The sequence below is a fragment of the Cebus imitator genome, unplaced genomic scaffold (genome assembly GCF_001604975.1).
Source record: "Cebus imitator isolate Cc_AM_T3 unplaced genomic scaffold, Cebus_imitator-1.0 Scaffold82, whole genome shotgun sequence".
NCBI classification, from domain to species: Eukaryota; Metazoa; Chordata; class Mammalia; order Primates; family Cebidae; genus Cebus; species Cebus imitator.
In genome coordinates this window covers 3,569,223-3,593,209 of record NW_016107397.1, presented here as the reverse complement: position 1 = coordinate 3,593,209, position 23,987 = coordinate 3,569,223, and the positions used below count along the sequence as shown (strand labels likewise).

The window sequence follows — 23,987 nt, the reverse complement described above, 5'->3', positions numbered from 1 at the left end:
GTTTCACCATGTTGACCAGGATGGTCTCGATCTCTTGACCTCGTGATCCACCCGCCTCAGCCTCCCAAAGTGCTGGGATTACAGGCTTGAGCCACCGTGCCCGGCCATGATTGTTTATATTTTCTTTTAAAAAAACTGCTTTTAGCTTTGCGCAGTGGCAGTATCGTAGCCAATGAGGTTTATCCGAGGCGCGATTATTGCTAATTGAAAACTTTTCCCAATACCCCGCCATGACGACTTGCAATACAGTCGGCACTGGCAATTTTTGAAAGTCTCTACGGAGACTGATTTAAAAAAAAAAATATGCTTTTGTTTCTCATATTGAGAGCTCTGTCATGTCACTGTTGAATTTTTCCCAAGATTTTCCCCCAGCCCACCTTCAAACTCTGCTTCCTTGGACAGATTTGGCAATAGCTTTGTAAGTGATATGGACATAATTGCCTACAATAATGACAACCTACAGGATTCCTTTTTCATTTTCCTTTTGGCATGTTTAGTATTTCCCCTCCCCCACCAGGCAGCTCACTGAGTGTGTGTACACATTACAAAGACAACTACCATGTTAATAACATATTCAATTTGAAAAAAAATTGCCTTTGAAAAACAATTTGTAATGCCTTTCACAGAGACTAAATGAAGAGTCTGTTTCCATACTTAAAAAAAATTTCATCTTTTTAGATTCAGATTTATGTGCATATGAACATGGGTATATCTCGTGATGCTGAAGTTTGGGATACAATTAATCCCAACACCCAGATAGTGAGTACAGTACTCCATAGGTAGTTTTTCAACTCTTTCCCCCTACCTTCCCCCCTCTAGTAGTCCCCCGTGTCTATTGTTCCTGTCTTTTTGTTCATGAGTACCCAATGTTTAGCTTGTACTTATAAGTTAGAACATGCAGCATTTGGTTTTCTGTTCCCGCATTAATCCACTTAGGATAAAAGCCTCTAGATGCTTCCATGTTGCTGCAAAGGACATGATTTCTCTTTCTTTTCTTTTCTTACCTCCCTCCCTCCCTTCTTCTTTCTTTCTCCTTCCTTCCTTCAGTCTCTTCTTTCCTTTTTTCTTTTTCTCCTGCCTTCCTTCTCTCTTTCCTTTTTCTTTCTCCCTCCCCTCCCCTTCCCTTGCTTCTCTCTCTTTCTTCTTTCTTTCCTTTCTCTTTCTTTCTTCTCTATTTCTCTCTCTCTTTTTAATTTGAATCATAGTCTTGCTTTGTCGCCCAGGGTGCAGTGCAGTGAGTGGTGTGATATTGGCTCACTGCAACCTCTGCCTCCCGGATTCAAATGATTCTCCTACCTCAGCCTGCATGCACCACCACGCCCAGCTAACGTTTGTACTTTTAGTAGAGATTTCACCATGTCAGCCAGGCTGGTCTCAAACTCCTGACCGCAAGTGATCCACCAGCCCCAGCCTCCCACAGTGCTGGGATTACAGGCATGAGCCCTGTTTCGTTCTTTCTTATGGCTGCGTGTTTTGATACTTTTAATTTACAAGGACTCAATGAAGGCTATTCGTTGACTTGAACATTCCAGCGCATTTCCACAATCAATGGGGTTCTCAGTAAGAATCCGGGACTTGGCTGGGCACCGTGGCTCACCCCTGTAACCCCAGCACTTTGGGAGGCCAAGGTGGGCGGATCACGAGTCAGGAGATCAAGACCATCGTGACCAACATGGTGAAAACCGGTCTCTACCAAAATACAAAAAATTAGCTGGGTGTGGTGGCACAGGCCTGTAGTCTCAGCTGCTCGGGAGGCTGAGACAGGGGAATTGCTTGAACCCGGGAGGTGGAGGTTGCAGTGAGCTGAGATCACGCCACTGCACTCCAGCCTGGTGAGAGAACAACACTCTGTCTCAAAAAAAACAAAAAAACAAACAAAAAAAGCACCAAAAAACCAAAAACCAAACAAAAAAAAACTAAGAATCTGAAATTGCAGGGTAGAGGGCTGTCAACACCCCCATTTAACAGATGTGGAAACTGAGGCCTATACCTACATTCTTGTCCCCTTCCCTTTACAGGCAAGGTCCCTGGAGGAGGGGGGTTCATCTAGAGGCTCCTACAGATATACTGGAATGCACAGTAAAGTTTTGGCTGCCTGGGTTCATATCTAAACTCTGCAGTCTTAGGTCTCTTTCTACTACTAGAAAATGGGGAGAAGGCTGGGCGCGGTGGCTCACACCTGTAATCCTAGCACTTTGGGAAGCTGAGGCGGACAGATCACCTGAAGTCAGGAGTTCAAGACCAGCCCGGCTGGCATGGCAAAACCCCATCTTTACTAAAAATACAAAAAAAAAAAAAAAAAAAAGTCCAGGCATGGTGGCGGGCACCTGTAATCCCAGCTACTCCAGAGTCTGAGGCAAGAGAATCGCTTGAACCCAGAAGTGGAGGTTGCAGTGAGCTGAGATCGTGGCCCTGCAATCCAGCCTGGGCGACAGAGTGAGACCCTCTCTCCAACACCAAAAAAAGAAAGAAAATGGGGAGAATGGTCGAGCGCCATGGCTCATGTTTATAATCCCAGCACCTTGGGAGGCCAATGCGGGCGGACCACGAGGTCAGGAGTTTGAGACAAGTCTGGCCAACACAGTGAAACCCTGTCTCTACGAATAATACAAAAATTAGCTGGGCGTGGTGGTGGGCGCCTGTAATCCCAGCTACTTGGGAGACTGAGACAGGAGAATGGGGAGAACTCGGGAGGTGGAGGTTACAGTGAGCCGAGATTGCGCCACTGCACTCCTGCCTGGGCGACAGAGCAAGACCCTGTCTCAAAAAAAAGAAAGAAAATGGGGAGAATGTTAGCACTTAACTTCCCAGTACTGTGAGACTTAACATATGTCAGTCTGGGCATTATAGCAAGACCCCATCTCTACTAAAAATTTGAAACTTAGCTGGGCATGGTGGCTGTAGCACGCATGTAGTCCCAGCTACTAGGGAGCCTGAGGTAGAAAGATTGCTTGAGCCCAGGAGGTTGAGGTGGCAATGAGTTACGATCATATCACTGTACTCGAATTTAAAAATAAGCGTGGCCGGGCGCGGTGGCTCACGCTTGTAATCCTAGCACTTTGGGAGGCCGAGGTGAGTGGATCACCCGAGGTCAGGAGTTCAAGACCAGCCTGGCCACCACGGAGAAACCCCATCTTTACAAAAAAAAAAAGAAAAAATTTAAAAATAAGTGTGGAACTCTATAAACGTGAGTTGTTATTACAGTGGCAAGCCCTGAAAGGGGGTCAACGGAAGCCCAGTGGGCGAGGCTGAGGAACTGCCTGGACATGACCCTTCTCATGGCATTGCCAAGGGCGCCCGCATCGGACCCTACCAACTCCAGCTCCAGGAGTTTCTCGGAATCGTGCCCCTTCTTCCAGACGCCTGGAGGCTGGCCCCGTCCAGGTCACTTTAGCTCCGCCCCCTGAGTAGGGGCGTGGCCTCCTCAGGGCCGGGGCGTGGCCCAACCGGGAACTGGGCCGTCGAACTCTCCTTCCCAGTCTGGAGCCACCCAATCCGGACGTGGCGGAAGGCCGATCACGTGACCAGCGAGCGGCCTCGGCCTCCCAATGTGCCCGTACCATCTCCGCCAGTCCCAGAGGGGAGATGTATTACTCCTTCCGTGAGGCAAACCTATATTTGAGTCCTGTTTGCATCCACATGCCGTGGGGCGAGATCCTGGGGGACTACTGGGCCCGTCTTTGCCCCGTCGGTGGGGTTTTGTCCCCTGGCTTCCCCTCCGCGTGAGGTAGTTGGTCTCGCCCAGCTGGGTCTTGGGCGCGGCGGCAGCAGCCGCGTCACTGGCGGGCGGGATCCCTCCGCTCTGGGGAGGTAGCGCTGGCGGCGGGGCTGGGGCCACTGAGGAAATCCATCCGCGCCGCCGCCGCCGCCGCCGCCGCCGCCTCCGCCGCCTCCGCCGCGGAGGAAGACAGCGCCGCCCGCGCGCCGCCAGCGACTCCCGCCGCAGAGTCTCACCGCCACAGGTACCTCCGCTGGCAAAAGGAGTCCTCGCGCCCCCCACCCCCAATTTCCCCCTGGGGAACCTCTCTTCCTTCTGTCTCCCCGGGCTGGCCTCCTGGGAGCGGACGTAACTCCCCAGACCTCCCCTCCCTTCCTCTCTGTTCTCGTCGCTCCCAAACCCGGAAGGGAACTGGGGGGACCCTCGCCCCCCGCCGTGCGTGCGGGTCCCTGCACCATCAGCGGAGTTTTTGCCCGACCCCAGACCCCAGCCCAGCCCCGCTTGCCTCTTGCTCCCATGGAAGTTGGGGATCTAAATTCCGGGCTTCCTCTAGGCCCCGCCCCGCCCCCTTTCCCCACCACCACCCTCCCGCCTGCCCCCTGGGAGCACCCCTCGTGTCCTCCACGGTCGCACCCCTGCTGGCCCTCGCCTTGCAAAACTCCAAAATCAGGGGGAAGCAGGCAAGGCCGTGAGGCCACCCTTCCCTTCGTCTCCACCCTACTCCTCATTTGGGTTCTGCCCGTGGTTTCTGACCCCACTCCCCGAAACCGGAGCCCTCGGTGCCCTATTCCCTTTACAGATCCTGACCCCAAGCCCAGCTCCCAGGCGCCCGCCCCCCGACCAGCTTTCTTTTGGGCAAAATGGAGGTCGTGGGGGCTGGAGGGCCAGGCCCACAGCGCTTCGCAGCGCCGCACCAGCTGCCAGATCCGGGGACCCTCCCGTCACCTCTCCTGTGCCCCGCCAGACCTGCGGAGGCGGTGGCACCCCCATTTCTCTATGGAGCCCCGGCTGCTATATCCCCAGAATCTGGGGGCTGCTGAGGGCACTGGAGGGTGATGGGGACCGAGGGCTGAGAGCGTCTCCCCCGCCCTCAGTGGCTTCCTCCTCCTGCCCTGCTTCTTTCTGCCCCGGGCCTCCGGCCGCCAGGCCTGGGCTGCTGGTAGCTGGACCAGGCTTTGTGCGGGCCTGGGGGATGGGTGGAGTAAGGAGTTCTGCCCGCGCCCCCCACTCCCGGATTTTGAGGAGCACCCCCTGGCACTGGCGTAGAAAGCTGAACTTACAAGGAGGAGAAATGTCAGTGGGAAAGAGGAACCTGGGGGAAGTGGGAGCTGGGTGGGGGACGCTTGGGCCGGCCCAGTGCAGTGTGCGTGGCCGTATCACACAGGTGTCCCGCGGGGCGGGGGGGGACAGGACTCTGGCGCCTGGAGCGGAGCAAGCCAGGTCCTTGGGGCCCCGGCGCCAAGCCCGCGGGCTGGGCCCTTCGGGTGTCCAGGGCGCTGGGGCCCGGCCGCCTGGGGCCTCCTGCCCGCGCCTGGGAGAGAGCAGCTCCGCGCCTTGGGGCCGGGAACCTGGCTGCGGAGCCGTAATTACTCGAGAGCGGCCCCCACGGGCTTTCTGTGGGCGCGGCGGGGCGGGCGGCCTCGGCGCTGAAGGGAGCAACAGCTCCGGGTTGCCTTCCCCGCCGCTGTCGCCCCCACCCGCGGCGGACGGCTAATGGGGCGCAGCCGGACAGGGGATTATCCCGGGTGAGCCGTCCAGAACCTATTAGCGCCCAATCGGCTTTTCCCAAATCCTGTAAACAGCCACCTGGGCCGGTTCTGGGGAGGGGCGGGAGGCTGGGTCGGGCGGGGGCGATGGGGCCGGGGGTGGGGTCACCCACCCTACAGGTCTCTGCCGTGGATGCGGTTGCCTTAGTAACGGGGCTAGGGTGGGGGCATTTCACCAATGAGGTGCTCTCGGTCCGGGTGACGGTTGCCTAGGCAACCCCACGAACAGCCCAGCTTTCCCCTCTGGTGTTCCCCCCCACACCCGCCACTGTCGAAGCTGGGGGTGTGTGTGGAGGGTGTGCGGCGTGTGGGGGTGAATTTCAAGAGGTACCGCCCCTTTTAAAATTAGGTGCTTGGAGGGCGGTGCCTGTGCGGGCTGGGGCAGACGCCAGGTCTGTTTTCGAAGGGACACCCGCCCCCCCCCCCAGTTCCTGCCGCGGGTGTCCCGCCCGGGCTGTGTCCAAGGGAGGGGTTTCCCCTGCGCTTCCTCTTCCACTTCCCGCTCCGTTTCCGGGGGGCGGGAGGAAGATTGGGGAAGTCGGCTCTTACTCGGCGACGTCTCCGGTGCCAGAGACCCTGGTTGTGCCGGGGGACCGCGGCCGCGCCGCCCCTTCCACCTCCCCGTGCTTACCCCTTCCGGGCCGCGCTGCAACCCCGCCTTTCCCCCCACTTCCCCGGCGGCCTCGGGCCTGACGTCAGCCCTGCATCCCCCAGGCCTCGGGCCAGCGGCCAGGAGCTGCCTCCCCCAGCCCCCGTCCCGCGGCCCCCAGCCGCCCCCAACCCCGCCCCACGGGCCCGGCGCCATGAGTGAGCTGGAGCAATTGAGACAGGAGGCCGAGCAGCTCCGGAACCAGATCCGGGTGAGGGCCTGGCGCGGGGTGGGTGGTTTGTGTGTACCCCACCGGGTGCCCTGAACGGGGCTTGGTTTGGGTTTTTCTGCGGGTTGGTGGGGGGCAGGGGGAGGGAGGGTTTAATGGCTCAGAATCTGACCCTGCACACCCCTGTCTTCTGTTCTCTTCCCTCCTTCCCTTTCCAACCTGCCTTCTCTCGCGTCCCTCTGGCTCTGCCACCCTCTACAGGATGCCCGAAAAGCATGTGGGGACTCAACACTGACCCAGATCACAGCTGGGCTGGACCCAGTGGGGAGAATCCAGATGAGGACCCGGAGGACCCTTCGTGGGCATCTGGCGAAGATCTATGCCATGCACTGGGGGACCGACTCAAGGTGTGTGTGTGTGTGTAGACACGGGCTGTACGGGCTGGCGCTGTGAGCCGGCTTTGTAGCAGGCTGTGGGGGCAGCCTCAGATCTGGTGGGGTGAGCAGGCTGCCAGAATAGCCAGAATGTGTCTGGAAAGATGGTGACTCCCAGACATGCCTGCCAGACCTGGATAGGCAGGATCATTTGGGAACTTGTGGGGTGCAGCCAGAGATTGTCTCTCAGGGGGCTCACACCCGTAACCCTAGCACTTTGGGAGTCCAGGGCAGGATTGCTTGAACCCAGGAGTTTTGAGATCAGCCTTGCAGTCCCAGCTATGTTGTGGAGGCTGAGGTGGGAGGATTGTTTGAGCTTAGGAATTCCAGGCTGCAGTGAGCTGTGATGGCACCACTATACTTCAGCCTGGGCAACAGAGAAAGACCCTACCTCCTCCCACCCAATGGGAGGGGGGTGTATCTTGCTTTCAAGCCACAACCCTCTGCTCTCCCCGAACTGTTCCCCACCAGGCTGCTGGTCAGCGCCTCCCAGGATGGGAAGCTCATCATCTGGGACAGCTACACCACCAACAAAGTAGGGTGGCACGGGCTGCAGGGCGGGGTGGGGGCGCAGGGCCCTGGCTGGCTCTGACCCGGGCGCTACTCCTGCTCCGTAGGTTCATGCCATCCCGCTACGCTCCTCCTGGGTCATGACCTGTGCCTACGCGCCCTCAGGGAACTTTGTGGCCTGTGGGGGTTTGGACAACATCTGCTCCATCTACAGCCTCAAGACCCGCGAGGGCAATGTCAGGGTCAGCAGGGAGCTGCCTGGCCACACTGGTGAGGGGCCTGACCTGGCTCGGGCCCTTTTTGGGGTGGTGGGGGGGGGTACATTGCCCTCTGTGTGGAGACCTGGCTGACCAGCTCCTTCCCCAGGGTACCTGTCGTGCTGCCGCTTCCTGGATGACAACCAAATCATCACCAGCTCTGGGGATACCACCTGGTGAGGCTCTGCCAGGGCTGGGCAGTCTAGGGGAACCCACACTTCCTGCCTCGGGGGCCACTGTCCCAGTGCTCAGCACACAGCTTGCACCATAGCCTCCCTCTCCTGGTGGGCGATAAGGGGGTCAGGGAGGGATGCGTCCCCACCACCTAAGGCTCTGACAAGAGCCTCCTTTGATCCTTCCACAGGACTGGGCTCACGTGGTGGGGCGGGGAGAGTGGGGACTCTGTCCTTTGCTCGCTCTCTTATCTTTTCCTTCTTCCTGTCACCTCTCCAGTGCCCTGTGGGACATTGAGACAGGCCAGCAGACAGTGGGTTTTGCTGGACACAGTGGGGATGTGATGTCCCTGTCCCTGGCCCCTGATGGCCGCACGTTTGTGTCAGGCGCCTGTGACGCCTCTATCAAGCTGTGGGACGTTCGGGATTCCATGTGCCGACAGACCTTCATTGGCCACGAATCCGACATCAACGCAGTGGCTGTGAGTTCCAGGGTGAGCTGGGCCAGGCCTTCCCCAGCAGGCTTCCAGCCCTGCCCCTTGCCCTCACCCCACCCTGGTCCTGTGTCCTGCAGTTCTTCCCCAACGGCTACGCCTTCACCACTGGCTCTGATGACGCCACGTGCCGCCTCTTTGACCTGCGGGCCGATCAGGAGCTCCTCATGTACTCCCATGACAACATCATCTGTGGCATCACCTCTGTTGCCTTCTCTCGCAGTGGCCGGCTGCTGCTCGCTGGCTACGACGACTTCAACTGCAACATCTGGGATGCCATGAAGGGCGACCGTGCAGGTGAGAGCTGGGGTCCCAGATTGACAGGCAGGGACCTGGAGCCTGTGCCAAATGGGTTCTGATGTCTCCCTCCTCCCTCACAGGGGTCCTTGCTGGCCACGACAACCGTGTGAGCTGCCTCGGGGTCACTGATGATGGCATGGCTGTGGCCACGGGCTCCTGGGACTCCTTCCTCAAGATCTGGAACTAATGGCCCCACCCCTGCTGGGCCCAGGCCAGGAGGGACCCTGCCCACGCCCACACTACACTCCGGGGCTGTGGGGCTGGGGGCACTCCCAGCCCCCTTCCCTGGGCCACGGGGCCTTGGGTCCCTGCCCTCCCACCCAAGTTTGGTTCCTCCCGGGGCCCCCACTGTGGAGATAAGGGGATGGAATGGGGGAAGAGGAGGGGCAGGAGGCCCTCATCCTTCTGCTGCCCTGGGGTTAGGGCCTCACCCCTCTGGAGGGCCAGAGGCAGGAGGTAAAAATCCCAGGGGCTGGCTTTTTTAAAACTGGTTTTATTTTAATTTTTATTATATTTTCAGTTTTTCCATAAAGGAGCCAATTCCAACTCTGTACCTGGTCTCTGCCCTTGCTGTGTCCTCCTTGTTTCTGGTCTTTGCTGGTTGATGGCTGTCAGGGGAGGGTAAACCAAGCAGTCACGGGGAGGAGGGGGGGTCTCAATCTCTCTCAGAGCAAAGCCAAACTCCCAGGCCAGAGCCTTCCAGAGATTCTCAGATAAGCAGCCCAGGCCAGGGTGCTGACCAGAGTGGGCCCTGCTCAGAGCTTCTAGTTCCCCATTGCCCTCCCCATATAAGGAGCAGTGGAGGCAGAATGGGAGAACACACACCAAGTTTTATTGGGAGAAGGGAGTATTTACAGAGCAGGTAAAAGACAGAGAAGTCACACGGGGTGGAGAGGGGGTGGGGAGATTGGGGGTACAAGGCAGACAGGAAACACAGTGACCCCTGCACCCACCCCAACCCCAGAAAGGGCAGAGGAGCAGCGAGGGCCCAGGAAGACCAGGGCTGGGAAGGACAGCAACAGAGTCTGAGTCCCTGGGCAGGGGGGCTCAGGGGCTTGTAAACATTGACCACTCTCAGAAGGGGATAGGGGTGGGAGAGGGCTCCCCCTACTCTTCCTCACAGGGTTAAGGCCTCTCCAGGCTCATGGGCCCCCTAAGTCCAAAGTCTCTTTAGCTGGGGAGAAGGGGCAGGAAGAGACAGGAAGAGTGCCCCCCCTTCCCCTGCATTGGCTGTGGCAGGGGCGGGGGGCTTACATTCAGTCACAACAGGAGTCTCCCCCACACCTGGCAAGAGGGAAGGGGAGCTGGGGGCCAGCAGCAGCAGACACTCCCCCCGGCCCGTCACCCCTTATTGCTTTAGAGAATATTGTCTTTTCAGGGACGCTAACACTGTGGGAACCAGGGAGAGGCAGGTGGGGGCTCCCCACCCCGAGGCCAGCTTGATCCCCCAACACTGACCCAGTTGCCACTTTGGTGCAAAAAAAAAAAAAAAAAAAAAAAGCAACAAAAACCCAAACACCATCATCTTTCTGGGGCTAGATGGGGAAAGAAATGGGCCACTCCCCATGTCCCCAGGGCAGGAGGGAGAAATACATTCATGGAGGAAGGCAGTGGCGGAACCTTGCCCTAATACTGCACTCTGAGCAATGAGGTCAATGGGAGGAGCTGGATGAGGAACCCAAAAGACAAAACTTACAACCCAAAATGCGTGGAGACAAACCCAACTAGTGGACCAGGAATAAAAAGTCGGTGAGCAACAGAAGGGGCAGCCTCCCCTGACCCAGGAGCCGCACGCTTCTCTTCACCCCAACCTTACCCAAAAGTAAAAAGCGCATCGCATCAGACCAGGGAGGCTGCCCGTTCCTCTCCCATTTGGTCAGTAGAGGGATCAGATGCAGAACTGGGTGGTCTACACCCCATGAGCTGGCTACAGGTTGGGGACCGGGGTGGCAGCCCCTCCACTGCAACCCTAAGCCCAAAGCCACCCACTCCTTGCCTTCGAGGCCCCTCCTGCCCCCTTTACTGGAGGAACAGCTCAGCCTTCTCTCTGCAGCCTCCGGAGCAATCATCCACCCCCGCCGCTCGCAGGGGTGAGGCAGGAGCCAGGCAGGGGTGAGGCGGGGGCTTGTGGCCCAAAGAATACATTCACGTGGCAAGGCAGAGAGCTGGGGCTTTCAGGTTCAAACACAGGGCATCCCCCAAAATGGCAGCGGTGGGGGACACCCCTCACCAGGACCACAGTCGAGAATCCTGCAGCCCCACCCTGCCAGCCAGAGGTTGGCACAGCCCGTCCCCTGCTATCCCTCAGCCAGCACAGGATGGTAGCCTGCGGAGCTGGGGCTGCTCTTCCAATTTGTGCAACTGTCCCCCAAAGCAGCAAAGCTGAGGGGCTACTTTGGCCCCATCCCGGACACCTCAGCCAGCCCCAGCTACGGAAGCTGCTTACAGTGGGTCTGGCAGGCGGAGCTCAGACAGGCCTCCTGTGCAAACTGCTGGCCCCGAGCTTCCAGTTACCCCATGGCCCGCCTTCTGGTGGGGGGTAAGTGTGGCCTTGGGGGCCAGGCAAGACAGGTCCACAGGGCCTGTATCCCCAACTGCCCCAAAATAACAGTGTGTTTTTTCTTTCAGCCTCCTAATAATTTTTTTTTCATTTTTCATTTTTTCTTAAAAAAAAAAAAAAAAAAAAAAAAAAAAACAAAAAAAAAAAACCTCTGTGGACCTTCCATTGTCACACCCACTATCCCCGCAGCGGGAAGGGGTGTTTAGAGTCTAGTTAACAATATTTTTGCTTCTCCTACATTTTCTTCAAAGTCATTTAAAATAAAAAATTAAAAAAAAAAACCCCTCCCCCAGTCTGTAAAGTGCCTCGTGGTGGGTGAGTTAAGGTGCATCGTGTGTTTGTAACAAGTGCTGGGGACCCCGCCCCTGCCTCCTCCTCTGCTCCCTGCAGGAAGCCTGCAGGCTGCGACCCTCAGGTCCACGCCTCTGCTGCCGCCCTGGCCTACAGCCCAGGGGCTGGGGGTCCGGGCTGGTCAGTAGTCATCCACGCTCTCGATCTCACCAGAAGATCCGTGCAGGGAGTACCCTGAAGCCGGGAAGAAGCTGGGTCTGAGCTCTCTCCTGGGCTCCTCCTGCCCTGTGCCAAGGAAGTCCCGCTCCTGCCCCAGCCCAGCTCACCCAGGATGCTGGGGTCTGAGTGCAGCATCAGCGCCCGCCTCTTGGCCTTGCTGCCCTCTCCAGGGCCGAGTTTGGTGCTGTGGTTGGCCTGGAAGGCCGTCTGCAGGGAGGCGCTGCTCAGCCACGCCTCCTAAGGCAGTGGAGAGGAGGGCGAGGGTCAGGAGGCGCCAGGCAAGCCCACCCCAGCAGCCAGCACCCGGGCCTCACCTGCTGCTGCTGCCGCTGCTGGCTGGCTTTCTGCTTGGCCCTCCGCTCCAGGAATTGTTTGGCAAATTCTTTGGCTTCCAGCGTGTCCCCCAGGCAGGAACGGATATAGTCGTGGACATCATAGGGGGATTCCACCTCCTTGAGGATCGCTACAGCCATGGGCACTGTGGGATGGGTGAGGGCTGTCAGGGCTCCGTGGCCGGGTTAGATGCCCTAGACCCCGCCCAACTCCTGGGAGCCTGGCTCGCACCATCCAGGCTGCCCGTGGCGCTCAGCGTGTGCAGCATCTGCTCGCACCACTGGGTGAAGCCGTCCTGGGGCCTGGGGATGCCCTGCAGCAGCTTCAGCAGCTTCTCTTCTTCCTCTGTCTTTTTGCGAACGGGCCGACCTGACAGGTGACTGTATGAGTCGCTGAAGGGGGTGAGTTGAGTTAGGGTCGGAAATCAGCTGGGGGGAAAGGGGGCGGGGGAGATCTGCCACGTTCTGCCCCAGGCCCGCTGTGGAGCCTCCAGGTGCCGTGCCCACCTGAGAGATGGGCTGCTCCGGCTGTTCTTCATGCCGAGGCCTCGGACCAGGCTCCCGCCACTCTTGGGGGTGTCCTCCCAGAGCCCCAGGCTGCTGCTGCCGCCCCCACTCTTGTCTGGTCCGCCCCACAGCGGCCCAGCCTCAGACACCCACTGGTTCAGGGGGGCAGTGCCCAGGCCCCCAAGCTGCTACAGATGGCAGAAGGTCAGAGTAATTCAAACAAACACACCCCAGAAAAGCAGAAGGGGAGGCTTGTTTAGATGGCAAAGGGAGAGGGGTGAGGCAGGGGCCACAAGAGCCATCGCCATCACGGAAGGGGCTGGGGCTTGGGCTGCATAAGTCTGGGCTCAGCAATCCCCTCCCTGTGCCACGCTGGAAACCGCATGGGGGGGCGCCCAGGAGGTTCCTGGCCTGCTCACCACTCGGTGGTTGGGGGCCTGGGCCCGAGCTGACTCCCGAGGCGGGGCCTGCTTGTGCAGCTGCCGCTCGCCCTCCAGCTGCAACTCCAGCAGTGTCTTCATGGACAGCCCCTGCTTGGCCAGGCCAGCCCAGAGCGGGGGCGGGGAGCTGGGCGCAGGGGGCACGGGGACCGACTGCTGCTGCTGTAGCAACTTCAGCAGCAGCTCCTGCTGCCGCACCTAAGAGGGGGACATGGCGAGGGTACACAGTGAGGAGACCCGGCGAGGGCTCTTGCCCTAACCAGCCAAGGCTGGGCAGCACCCACCTGCTTGCGCCGAAACAGCTCTTCCTCCTCCTGCCGCCGCTTCTGCTCCTCCTGCTGCTGGCGGCGCTTCTCCTCCCGGCGCTTACGCTCCTCCTCCTCCCGCTTCGCCCTGAGCTCCACTTCTCTGCGCTCCTGGAACTGAGACCAGTGGCCGATCAGAGGGCAGAGCTGTGGGGACAGACTGGGGCCCTCCTTGGTCTGCCCTTCACTCCCAGGGCCTCAGCCCCAGGACGCCTACTCACTTTATGTTGCAGCTGGAGTTGTTCTAGAATTGGACCCTGAGTCGAAGAGTTAATTGGTATGTCCCAAAGACTGGCCTCACCACCTGCAGGGGGCAGGGGGCAGAGGCAGCTGCAGGTGGGCGCTCAGGCCCACCGGTCTTATTCAGCCACGGCAGTGGCCTCTCCAGCCAGAATGGCAGCTAGCGCCACGTGTGAGGGTGGGGAGCAGACCCTGGGCCCCAGTTCACCCAGAGACTGCCTGGGGGTTGGGGGCCAGGCAGGCCACACACCTGACTGTGATGAGGCTGAGGTATGTATGTCCCAGAGGCGGCCTGAATCCGGCACCGACAAGGACCGGCTTATCGTCGGGAGCAGGTTCTGGTCCCCGCCTCTGAGGGGCAAATCACGGATGCTTAGGACCCCACATCTATCTCTGGTCCAACCCCGTCCCCCTGCCCTGTATCCTGAGAGTTTGCATGGCCATGCACCTGGGGGGTTTGAGCGCCTGCTGCAGGAACGCCGTGAGCTGCTGCTGCTGTTGCTGCTGCTGCGGTGGCGTCAGGTCCCCCAGAGCTGCCTTCTCCCGGAGCGTGCACTGCGGGAGCTGGCGGCTGCCAACAGGACAGCAGGGGTGATGGGCCACAGAGCCAGTGCCTGGCCCTCTCCCAGCCCACCCCGGGCCCCCATACCTGCTGACCAGCTGGAGAAACTGCTGGTGCTGCAGCTGCTGGTACAAGGCCGCCGCAGCCAGCTCCTGCTGCTGCTTCTTCAGCCGCTCCTGGTCCATGTTGCCCTGCTCAGGCGACAGCTGAGCCAGTGCCTGAGGCACGGAGGAGGGGGCTCCGCTGGGCTCCTGCCCACCCCCCACCGCACCCCATCCCTTCATGCAGCAGAGAAGCGGCTCACCAGCAGTGGGGGTGGTGAGGGCCCTGGGGCGAAGGGCACGCGGCCCCACATTTTGATCACCTCGCCCAACGGCTGGAAGCCCTCATCACAGCCCCGCTTCACCAGCAGCGACATGGAGAAGTAGCCAGCCTGGAACCACTCTGCCATCTCCTGTGTTGTGAAGGGGCCTGGACAGAGAGCGAGGGAGCAGGAGAACCACTGGGGTCACGGGGTACACCAGAGACACCCTGAACCAGAACGGCCCTGAGCAGTCCTCCTGCCCCACACAGGTACCTTGGATCTCGCCCTGCGGGTCCTTGTAGAACCACTTCCGGGCAGCTCCATGGCTGAGCGGGAGGGCAGTGGCAGCTGCGGAGTGGCGCAGGCCCTGGGTCTGCATGGCAGCCGTGAACTGCTCCTCCTCCAAGGAGCTGTCCTGCAGGGAGGCCACCAGCTTCTCTGCCTCCTGGAAGCCCAGGAAGAGAAGCAAGGTTCAGCTGCCAATCTCAGCAAGATCAGGTTGGGGATGGGGATGAGAAGAAGCTAGAGCCAGGCAGTTTGGAGGTCAGGAGCAGTGGGAAGGGTCCCTCAGCTTTCTCAGCCCCACACCTGCTGCAGGTGCTTCAAGCCTTCATCATCCTCCAGATCTCCGGGTGGGCCAGTGGGGGAGCCCACCCCAGGACTCAGCTGGATCCCCCGAATATCATCTAGAAGGCATGAAAACAGGAGGTGGAAGGGAAGGCAGGGAGGAGACAAGACAACCCCCACCCACCCTTACTCCAGAACACCATGCTCTTGCCATGGCTCCTCGACGTAAATGCCCTGTGTGCCCACCCCCGTGGGAGGGGAGCACTTTCTCGTGCAGCCCCAGGGTACAGGGGAGGTAAGCCATCCTCCCTTCCTACCATCGGCGGCTGTGGGGTCTTTCTCCACAACTTCGTCCCCATCCCCATTAGTCCCCCAGAATGGGCCCAAGGTGGGCAGCGGGGATGGGGAACTGGGCTTCTCCTCCTGGGGAGGCAGTGAGGTCAGCTCCTTCCCACCTAGAGGACGGAGATGACCAGAATTCAGAAACATGGGCTGGGCCTGCCACATGAGTTAGCACAAGCCCTCGAGTGTGGCTGGAACCGAGTCACAGCCCCCTGGGCCAAGTCCACCACTTCACTGGAGTCAACTAGTAGCAGAGAGGGAACGCGGTGCCCTGACCCTCGCCTCCATGCTGCCAGATACGGCAGAACACATCACAACGCCGTACAACACCACACAGCACTGCAGACTTCACCTCAAGTTCTACAGCTTTTTCAAGAGTCAGGGTTTCACCATGTTGATCAGAGGCTGGTCTCGAACTCCTGACCTCAGGTGATCCACCCGCCTCAGCCTCCTAAAGTGCTGGGATTACAGGCGTGAGCCACTGTGTCTGGCCTTCGAGGGGTGTTCAAAGGTCATTTTAATTATGCCTGATTTTTATCTGGCACACTGCCTTGAAGACAGGGTTCTGCTGTACCCTGCTTCCTCTCCACCTCTCAGCACTCTTCTTCCGATCCAAAGCAGCCTGGCCTGGTCCTACAGGTAAGGTAGCTGGGGAGCCAGCACCCAACCTAGCAAAGAACGCAGGTGCCCGCCCAGCCCAGCCCAGCCCCAGGCCTGATGGCTGCCCTGAAGGCTCACCCGCCTCAGACCCTTCCTCCTCTAGCCCTTCGGAAGGCTGCTCCTCCTCCTCCTCCTCCAGCCCCTGGAAGTCCAGCTCCTGCTCCTCAGGAATGGGCTCCTTGGGACCTTTCTGCATGGGGGCAAGGAGGGGTCAGAGAACAGCTGGGTAGGCAGGGAGGAAGAGGACCCCGAAGGGCCGGTTCCCACCCTCGCCTCTTCACAGATACCTTGAGAGGCAAGAAGGCCCCAGAGGCATCAAAGGTGCCCATTTCTTCATCCTCATCGTCCAGGCACCACTCTGGGAGCCCATCCTTGTCCTCCTCAAAGCCGTCGGTCACTCGGCACCGCCGAAGGTGAGAGCTGCCTCCCCCTCCCCGCCCCTCCTCTTCACCACACCCTCCTCGATCCCCTCGCAAATCAAATTCAAACTTGCGCCTCCGTTCCCCATGTTCCCGCCAGCCAGCAGAGCGGGGACCACCATCTGTGCAGGAAAAGTTGGAGGGGCGAGTGGGTACCCGAGTGAAGCCGGTGGCCCCTCTCGTGCAGCTCACCAGGTACCCCAGAACTACCTGCACCTCCAGGACTGCTCTCCCGGCCACTCCACACCAGCCAGCCTCTGCTCCCTATCCCCCTCCCCACAGGAGCCCACCCTCTCATGACAGTCCCTGGCCCCCACTGCCCCCACCAAAGCCACCGGGTCCCAAGCTTACCAGGGCTGGCGGAGCGCCAGCGGTCGCCATCTCGCCGGGGCCCTGCCCCGAGCCTCCAGCTGCCCTCCTCCTCCTCCTCCTGCTCCTCCCGTAGGGACCGCCAGTTCTCGCTGTCTGAGCGGGCATGCTCCTTCCTTGGGCCAGACCCTCCCTCCTCAAACCCACATCGTGCTGGGGAAAGGGGAGAGAGAAACAGTTACCAGAAAGACAGCGCAGCACCTGGAAGACCCTTAGGAAACATAGGGGGCCAGCTCCAGGCCCTCCTGCCCCAGCACCTCCCAAAATAAACACCTCCCAACTGGGCCCCCCATCTTGGTCATCCCTGCTGCCCTGGCCGCTGCCCTCAGCAGCCTCGTACCTCCATCCCTCCTTGCTGACTTCTCAAACCGCCTCTCGCCTCTGCAGCAGGGAAAGGTGTGGGTCAAAAACAGTACAGCCTCCCCCCAACCCTGCACAACCACTGTGCGCCTTGTTCATTGTGCCCTGAGGCAGCAGAGGGAGGGAGGGAGGGGGGAACATAAGAAATCAGGGGTCCTCAGGAGCAGAGGGATCTTTGATAGGGCTTATCTGGTGGGCCTCTGTTAACCCTCCAGCGACAGGACCCAGGCCTCCCTCCACGGCCTGCCCTGCTCTGTGCCGCACCCCCTCCTGGCCCCACCTGTCATCCCAGCTCTGGCTGCGCTGGATCTCCCGGGGGCTTCGTCCAAAGGCCCCATCGCCTTCTTCGATGCTTCTTTGGTAAAAGCAGCTGTCACCGCGGCCACGGCCTAGAGAAAGGGTGAGACGCACATTGAAACCTGCTGCACACCCTTGAAGCCAGGGACCCGGATCTCCCCGCCCCCAGGACACGCCATTACTCCTTTACCTCGGCTCCGAGTATTGCCCCTGCCTCGGGAGGTGCCAGCCAGGGGGGGTCCAGCCCCTTTCCCCATCAGCCTCAGCACAGCCACGCTGTTCACTGACAGGGAGAAGTTTCTCTGAGGAGGGAGCCGGGGCAGGAGTGAGGACCCAGACACCCCACCACCCTCTCTCCCACCCCAGAGCACCCTCCTGGCCTATTTCCCCAGCGCTGGCCCCTCTCCTAGCCCCACCCATGACCTCCCCTCCTGGCCCCTATGGCCTCAGCTCCTGGCCCGGCCCCACCTGCTCCTCCTCAGTCAGCGGCTCCAGGGCCAGGGGCTGCAGCGGCTCATCCTGCAGCACTGCAGCAAACTCCTTGTCCTGCAGCTCTTCAGGGACCTGCAGTGGGGTGGGATGGCCAAGACACCACATGCTGCTGGGTCCCCTCCACGGGCCACGGCCATTGCAGCCAACCCCCTTCACCTGTGCACCCACCTTGTTCTCCTTGACATAGAGGGCCAGCATCTCCTCTCGCCCGTAGCGGTAGTCAGCCAACTTGTATTTGGGCATGGCAGGGGACGAGGGAGGGGAGGCCACGCTGCCGCCCCCAGACAGGGCCCTGAGCCTGGACATGTCACAGAAAGAAAAGGACAGAGGTCAGGGCAGCCTGACTGTGCTTCCCTCAGTCTCCACGGCAGCCGAGGCACGTCACTCACCACTCAGGTCCAAAGTTGAGTGTCTCTGCTGCCATCGTGGGGCTGGGCGTGTTTCTGAGGCTGGGGGTGGGCAGGAGGGGGCCTGGCGTTTCTTTCTCCAAACACCTGTCGGGAAATGGGCCAGAGAAAATAAAACACTCAGGAGACCTCTACAGCGCAGTGGTGACACCCTGGGGGACATCCTGGTGGGCATGGCAATGGGCCCCAGATGAGCCAGTGAGTTACCTGGGGTCTAAAAAGGACTTACCTGAGCCAGCCACACGGCCACTCACACCATGAGTTACCCAGAGATGAGTCCAGACGAGGAAAGACCTGGGGGAGGCGAGGAGACGGGAAACTCGAGTCCTTCCAGCCTCCACGGGGCGACCTCCCTCGGCCAGGGGCTCACCTGGCAGCCTGGCCTGGGAAGCAGGAGGGCAGGCACTGGTGCTGCAGTAAACGAGGGTTCCCAAGCCACTGGGAATTGGTCTGGCCTCAGTAGAGCCCGGGAGGGACCTTCACATCTGGGAAAGACCCTTAAGGAGAGCAGGGGGAGGAGGCGGGGTTCAGGTCATGGCTCTGCCAACAGCCCTGCCCTGCCCTGCCCTGCATGACAGAGAGGTCCATCGCTGAGGGTGGTCTCCGGGCAGCAGCACCCTCTCTGGGAGGCTGAGACAGGAGGTCCAGCACAGAACTTGGGGAGGGAGGTGGCCGAGGCCAGGATGGACATTCAGGGCAAAGATAAAACAAAAACAAGCGAGCAAGCGAAAACCACTGGAGCCACAAATAGCTTACAGATAAAGTCCAGTTATGGAGAGAAGAATTAGAAATAAATCAGGGAGCAGAATTCTTTCTCTTAAAAAAATCACAGTTGGCTGCTCAGAGACTCAAATCCAGGGGCTTGGTCTGGGGAGAAACCCAGTGAAAAGGAGCAGGAGGTGACTCCAGGGCCACAGACGGGTACACACCAAGGACTCCAGGCAGGCGAGCCTGGGCCAGGGCACCTCAGGCTGGTTTCCTCCACAGGAATCACACCCAGACCACCGCCCCCAATCCAGAATGGAGGCTCAAACAACCAAGCCACCAAGGGAACAAGGATCTTAGGATACCGGCTGGGAAGCAGCCTCTGGCACCATCAGGTGGAAATAAGGTCAGGGTAACGGAGGCTGGTGGGAGCTTGGTGGCAGCCTGTTCCTCTAAGGGACGAAGGAGGGGACTCTCAGGAGGAGGCACATTCCTGGGGCCCAGGGCAGAGGACACGGGCAGATGGGCTGGGTCCAGGTGCTGCAGAGGTGTAGTCACTGGCTGGGAGGGAGGCTGGCCTGGCACGGTGCTGCAGCTCCCATCAACTCCAGGACGCCGCAGTCTGGGAAAGAAGAAGAAGGGGGTTCCACTACAGGGAAAGGCTGTCACCTCAGCTGAAGCCGAAACCGACGACAGGCTGAGGCCTGCTCGGAGTCCCAGCACCCCTGGGGGAATCGTGGTGCTCAGAGGCACCCCAGGCCAAGCTGGCCTCCCCCAGGACTTCTCCCTCCTCGGCCTCAGCTGGATGCCGTGGTGGAGGTGTGCTCCACACCACGCAAAGCTACCATCCTGACACTGACTGCAGGTGGCCTCCTTGAGCAATCTAGGGACTGGATAAGCCTTGAGAACGTGACGCTAAGTGAAACAGGCCAGCCACAGAAGGAGAGCTACCCCTTACTTCTCTTTCGTGAGGTCTCTAGAGCAGTCACACCCATTGCGGGTGGAAAGTAGAAGGGTGTCGGGCTGAGAGGACAGGGAACAGCTGCTAAAGGGTCCAGAGCTTCAACCGAGGAGGGGAACTGGGGGCCAATGGGGGTCCTGGCTGCACTTCAGTGTATGCTCAGTGCCACAGAACAGCACAGTTAGAGATAAAGTCTCCAAATTTTGCTGTGTATTTTACCACAATAATCACTTTTATAAAAGCTCTAAGGAATAAAAGGTAACTGGAGATAACCCGTGCATACTTAAGTTTTCCCCACTCCAAGAAAAACACCCCACATTCCTTCAAATCAGCCTCAGGAGAGACCATTTTGAGCCTCCTCCAGTTCATTCCTTCTAGAAGGCCAGAAGCCTGTCCTGGAGTCATGAAGGTGGGAGAGGGCAGAACAGAAAAAGGACAGCCTGGCCAGCACAACGGCTTATGCCTATAATCCCAGTACTGTGGGAGGCTTGAAGACAGGAGTTCGAGACCAGCCTGAGTAACAGAGCAAGACCACCACTCTACAGAAACAATTCTAAACACTTCTTTAAAGAGAAAAAGTGGCTGGGCACGGTAGCTCAGGCTTGTAATCCCAGCACTTTGGGAGGCCAAGGCAGGCGATCGCCTGAGGTCAGGCATTTGAGACCAGCCTGGCCAATGTGGCAAAACAAAATTTTGCTAAAATACAAAAATTAGCCGGGCATGGTAGCAGGTACGTGTAATCCCAGCTACTCAGAAAGCTGAGGCAGAATTGCTTTGACCTGGCAGGTGGAGGTCGCAGCGAGCCGAGATCGCGTCCCTGCACTCCAGCCTGGGCGACAGAGCGAGACTCTGTCTCAAAAAAAAATTTTTATTAAAGTGATGGTCTCACCCCCCCACTCATCACCAGGCGCAGCAAGGGCAGCTCTCCTGGGTGCCCTGGGGTTCTCGAGTCATCCATCCTGGCTGTGTCTTGGCTGCAAGGGGCACACAAAGGGGGAGTGGATCATGCAGCCTGAGCACGGCAACACCACGACAAGGGAGAGGCAGGCGGGGAAAGAGCAGGCCGCGGGCAGGAAAAAGCCCACGCCGCCCACCTTCTCGGTAAGAAACCAGAAGAGTGAGGGTAAGTTTCTGGGCACCCCCCCAACAGCAGGGTCTGGTGCCAGAAGCTGGTGGTGCCTAGGCCCTTCCTTGGACTAAAGGAACTAGGGATGCAGATATCGGCCACCATGGGGCTCCCACCCTCCAAAAGGTTCTGGACTTGGGGCCCCTCTGCTCCTCAGGGGGCTTCTGGTCAAGTCTGGAGACTTTCTGGGCTGTCACGACTAGCCAGGGTACACAGGACAGCCCCACAGCCAAGAGCTATGTGACTCCAGATACTAAGTGCACCAGTGCTGAGGTGCCCGCCTCTGCCCCATGAGCAGGGGCAGGGCCCACTGGGGTCTATGGGGCCAAGGGGAAGGCAAGGGAAGCCACGTGTGTGCATGCTGGGTCATTCTCCTCTCTGAACGGCAGGGACACCATTCCCTAATTACACTGTCCCACAAGGGAAATCTGAAATCCTGCTAAGAGTAAATCTTTGAGAAAATAATAGATTTCTTTGTTTTCAAGAAAACCTGCCAAAGTTAGTCTATCACAAACTCTAAAAGCCAGGCATCTGATCCCTGTCTAAGGCAGGCAAGAGCGGAAGGTGGTGGGGCTGGGGGACTGCCACCCGCCTGCCTCAGCTTTCCCTACTGGGCTCTCCCCACTCCGGGTCTCCTCCTCACAGGCCCCTTCCAGCCTATCTCCTGCCCTGGCTCTGCCCAGAGTCTGGGCCTACCTTGGCTCCCCGTCCCCTCCCCACCCCTTCTCTTTCTCTGGCCTATCTACCCTCACTCCCCAAGCATCTGAATCAATGCTTTTGAAAGACTGCCCCCTGCCGGAGACAAGGGGCAAGGACACACTGGGCCCCAGTGCTCCAACAGGCGCCAGGGAGCGGGAAGAGAGCCTGCTCTCTGGGGCTCAGAACTCAAGCGAGAAGGAAAAGACGGAGAACAGGCGGTCCCACTGCACATTCAGCTAAGAACAGTATCTCCTCACTCCCATCACCCCTAAAATTAGCTCCAACATGGGGCACTGTGCCTTGGCACAGAACAGCGCCACTTATTCACAGAAACAGAGTCCCCAGTTCCCCAACACTGGAGTGACCGCTCAGCCCCAGGCCTGCTGGAGGGGATTTGGCCCTTTCTCAGGATGGAGAGTCTCCAAGCGTGGTAGGGTGAGGACGCTGAGGCTTAAAAAAGAGATGCAAGCCCGCATTCCTCGAGGCTGGTCACTTATCCCAGCTCTCTCCTCTCTGAGCCATCCGAGCAAATCACACCACCACTTGGCAACTGTCTACAAGTTAACCGTTTTCAAAGCATTTTCACTCTTTACGTCCTGCGATTCCCTTTTGCCCACTTGCCCAGCCTTGGGCTCTAGCCAGGGAAAACAAGGAAGGGAAGCTGCTCCGACAGTGTGCCGCGACTTCCCTGACACTCTATCCAAGTCTGGAGAAGGCACACACGGTAGCAGTAATCACCCCAAACTCTCAAAGCATTATTTTCTAAGTCTAAAGCCATTTTACATTTGTTAAACTTTCAACATCCTTCACCTAGCCTCCTCTTCTCCCCTTCTCTCCTCTAAAGTGGGGCCTTTTTTTAAATTCTTTCTCCCTTGAGTTCTGAGCCCCAAACGCCAACCGCAGATATAAAAGTTAGGGCTAACCCATCAGACCACACACAAGACCAATGGATCCAACAGCTGAAAAACTCAGTCCAAGTAGTTTAAGCAGACAGTCCACTTGACTAATCACCACATGGGACCCTCAGGGCCCCTGGCCCCCAGGCAATGGCAGGGACACAAAGTCCAGGTCTACTCCCAAATCCTTCCCAATGGTATGACTGACTGCCAAGGGACCAAGACCTACAATCTAAGAAAAGCAGATAGGAGCTGGCTAGCCTGCTGGAGGGCGGCTAGCCTGGGTCTGCCAAGGGCACAGGAGAGATGGGAAGGAGACAGACCCCAAATCCTCCATGTCAGCAGCAAAGGAGAGACCCTTACTGCCACCACCGATGGTGTTTCCATGCCAGGAGTTGGCGGGGGTCTAAGCTGAAACTGCTATGTGGACTCGGAGGGCAGTGCAGAGAGGATGAGAAAGCTGATGATCTTCCAAAAGGACACTTTGAGAGGCAGGAGGGAAGAAAGACTGGGTGGCTGGGAAAAAAAATCCAATCCGGCCAACAAGTCTTTATGTAGCATCTCCCAGTGCCTGGCCCTAGGGTGCAACAGACCTGGAGGCTGACTGGGAATTCGAGTAATGACAGCATAACGGAGGAGAGAGCCGAGGGGCTTGAAAAAAGTTACTTGGAAATTGTTTTTTCTTTTAAAGGCAAAGTGTGAGCGCTGTGGCCAAGGAGCTGCTGCACGGAGGGGCATGAGCTGGAAAGGGCCTGACCTGGGGACGGGGAGAGCAAGCAGCCCCGGCTACGGAAGGTGTTTCCTGCGGCCGGGCAACTGCGAAGAGGGAGACCCCAATGACCCAGCACTAAGGTCGCCGGAGGGAAAGGAAACAGAGGTGAGGAGGACCCAGATGAGGTGCCTGGGTGGACGAGAAGGCTTCCATGTTGGCCAAAGTCGTGGAACGCTTGGACTTGGGGACCCGCAAGGCCCAGCACGTTCCGAGAGGAACCCAGAGACGCGCTGGGGAGGCCTCCCCCGAACGCGGGGCCCAGCCACCCCGGGCCGCTGGGGTCGGGGGCCCCCAGGCGGGCGGGAGCGGCCACCGGCAGAGCTTGGCAGGGGGCCGGGGGCGACCGTTAGGAGCGCGGGGGTGGAAGGCGGAGGGCCGGCCCCGGAGGACGGCTTGCCCTTCAGGAAGGGGCGCCAGGTGCGCGGGGGGCCGGCGGTCGCCCCCCAAGCCGGGCGCCGGCCTCCCCGGGCCTCCCCGAGGCTAGCCGGCTCTAAGGGAGGGTCCAGAGGCGGGGAGGGGCCGGAGCGGGCGGGAGGGCGGGCGGACGCACCAGGCGGCGGCGGCGGGCGGCCTCGGGGAGGAGACGGGGGAGGGTCCTCGCCAGCGGCCCGCGCGCTGGCTCCGGCGCTTCGCTCGCTCGCTGGCTCGGCGCGGCCGCCGAGGCGTCGGGGGCGGGCCTGCCCCG

The 23,987-nt window shown here is 59.3% G+C and overlaps 2 protein-coding genes and 1 non-coding gene across 12 annotated transcripts; 2 read left to right on the top strand and 1 right to left on the bottom strand.

Annotated features, from left to right (window-relative positions):
• Positions 1–143: 143 nt before the first annotated feature.
• LOC119472038 lies at positions 144–284 on the top strand. Its single transcript, XR_005201134.1, has one exon. It is a non-coding gene; the product is annotated as a U4 spliceosomal RNA (small nuclear RNA).
• A 2,939-nt stretch (positions 285–3,223) lies between these two features.
• Positions 3,224–9,023, top strand: GNB2 (G protein subunit beta 2). Of its 2 annotated transcripts, none has more exons than XM_017533574.2 (9): positions 3,224–3,962; positions 6,199–6,344; positions 6,564–6,709; positions 7,208–7,271; positions 7,354–7,516; positions 7,613–7,679; positions 7,957–8,158; positions 8,251–8,467; positions 8,551–9,023. In XM_017533574.2, exons 2-9 carry the CDS (start codon positions 6,288–6,290, stop codon positions 8,655–8,657), a joined length of 1,023 nt encoding a protein of 340 aa, XP_017389063.1. In that variant the 5' UTR covers positions 3,224–3,962; positions 6,199–6,287; the 3' UTR covers positions 8,658–9,023. The 2 variants fall into 2 exon arrangements, with proteins under 2 accessions (XP_017389063.1, XP_017389064.1); XM_017533575.1 differs by lacking the exon at positions 3,224–3,962 and adding an exon at positions 5,313–5,463.
• A 257-nt stretch (positions 9,024–9,280) lies between these two features.
• Positions 9,281–23,960, bottom strand: GIGYF1 (GRB10 interacting GYF protein 1). 9 transcript variants are annotated; one of them, XM_037740299.1, is made up of 26 exons: positions 23,853–23,960; positions 18,514–18,640; positions 18,373–18,437; positions 18,126–18,230; positions 17,905–18,034; positions 17,713–17,808; positions 17,435–17,546; positions 17,228–17,336; positions 16,928–16,968; positions 16,570–16,740; positions 16,087–16,340; positions 15,878–15,989; positions 15,115–15,252; positions 14,819–14,916; positions 14,504–14,675; positions 14,231–14,397; positions 14,014–14,117; positions 13,813–13,935; positions 13,615–13,715; positions 13,346–13,428; positions 13,104–13,241; positions 12,799–13,017; positions 12,380–12,567; positions 12,105–12,265; positions 11,855–12,018; positions 9,281–11,777 (listed from the first exon to the last, which is right to left on the bottom strand). In XM_037740299.1, the coding sequence occupies exons 4-26, from the start codon at positions 18,158–18,160 to the stop codon at positions 11,472–11,474; spliced, it is 3,222 nt and encodes a 1,073-aa protein (XP_037596227.1). In that variant the 5' UTR covers positions 18,161–18,230; positions 18,373–18,437; positions 18,514–18,640; positions 23,853–23,960; the 3' UTR covers positions 9,281–11,471. The 9 variants fall into 9 exon arrangements, with proteins under 9 accessions (XP_037596227.1, XP_037596224.1, XP_017389061.1 ...); XM_037740296.1 differs by lacking the exon at positions 23,853–23,960 and adding an exon at positions 19,214–20,413; XM_017533572.2 differs by lacking the exon at positions 23,853–23,960 and having other exon boundaries at positions 9,281–11,555; positions 11,648–11,747; positions 14,014–14,144; positions 18,126–20,415.
• Between the last annotated feature and the right edge of the window lie 27 nt (positions 23,961–23,987).

Excerpts from the sequence above, each read along its gene's own strand:
- GNB2 (XM_017533574.2), top strand. The coding sequence starts at position 6,288 with ATGAGTGAGCTGGAGCAATTGAGACAGGAGGCCGAGCAGCTCCGGAAC. Across the intron at positions 7,517-7,612 it reads GGAGCTGCCTGGCCACACTG|GGTACCTGTCGTGCTGCCGC; the intron begins GTGAGGGGCCTG and ends CTCCTTCCCCAG. Across the intron at positions 8,159-8,250 it reads CCGACATCAACGCAGTGGCT|TTCTTCCCCAACGGCTACGC; the intron begins GTGAGTTCCAGG and ends TGTGTCCTGCAG.
- GIGYF1 (XM_037740299.1), bottom strand. The coding sequence starts at position 18,160 with ATGGCAGCAGAGACACTCAACTTTGGACCTGAGTG. Across the intron at positions 14,676-14,818 it reads GCTTGAAGCACCTGCAGCAG|GAGGCAGAGAAGCTGGTGGC; the intron begins GTGTGGGGCTGA and ends CTGGGCTTCCAG. Across the intron at positions 14,398-14,503 it reads CCCGCAGGGCGAGATCCAAG|GCCCCTTCACAACACAGGAG; the intron begins GTACCTGTGTGG and ends CTCTCTGTCCAG.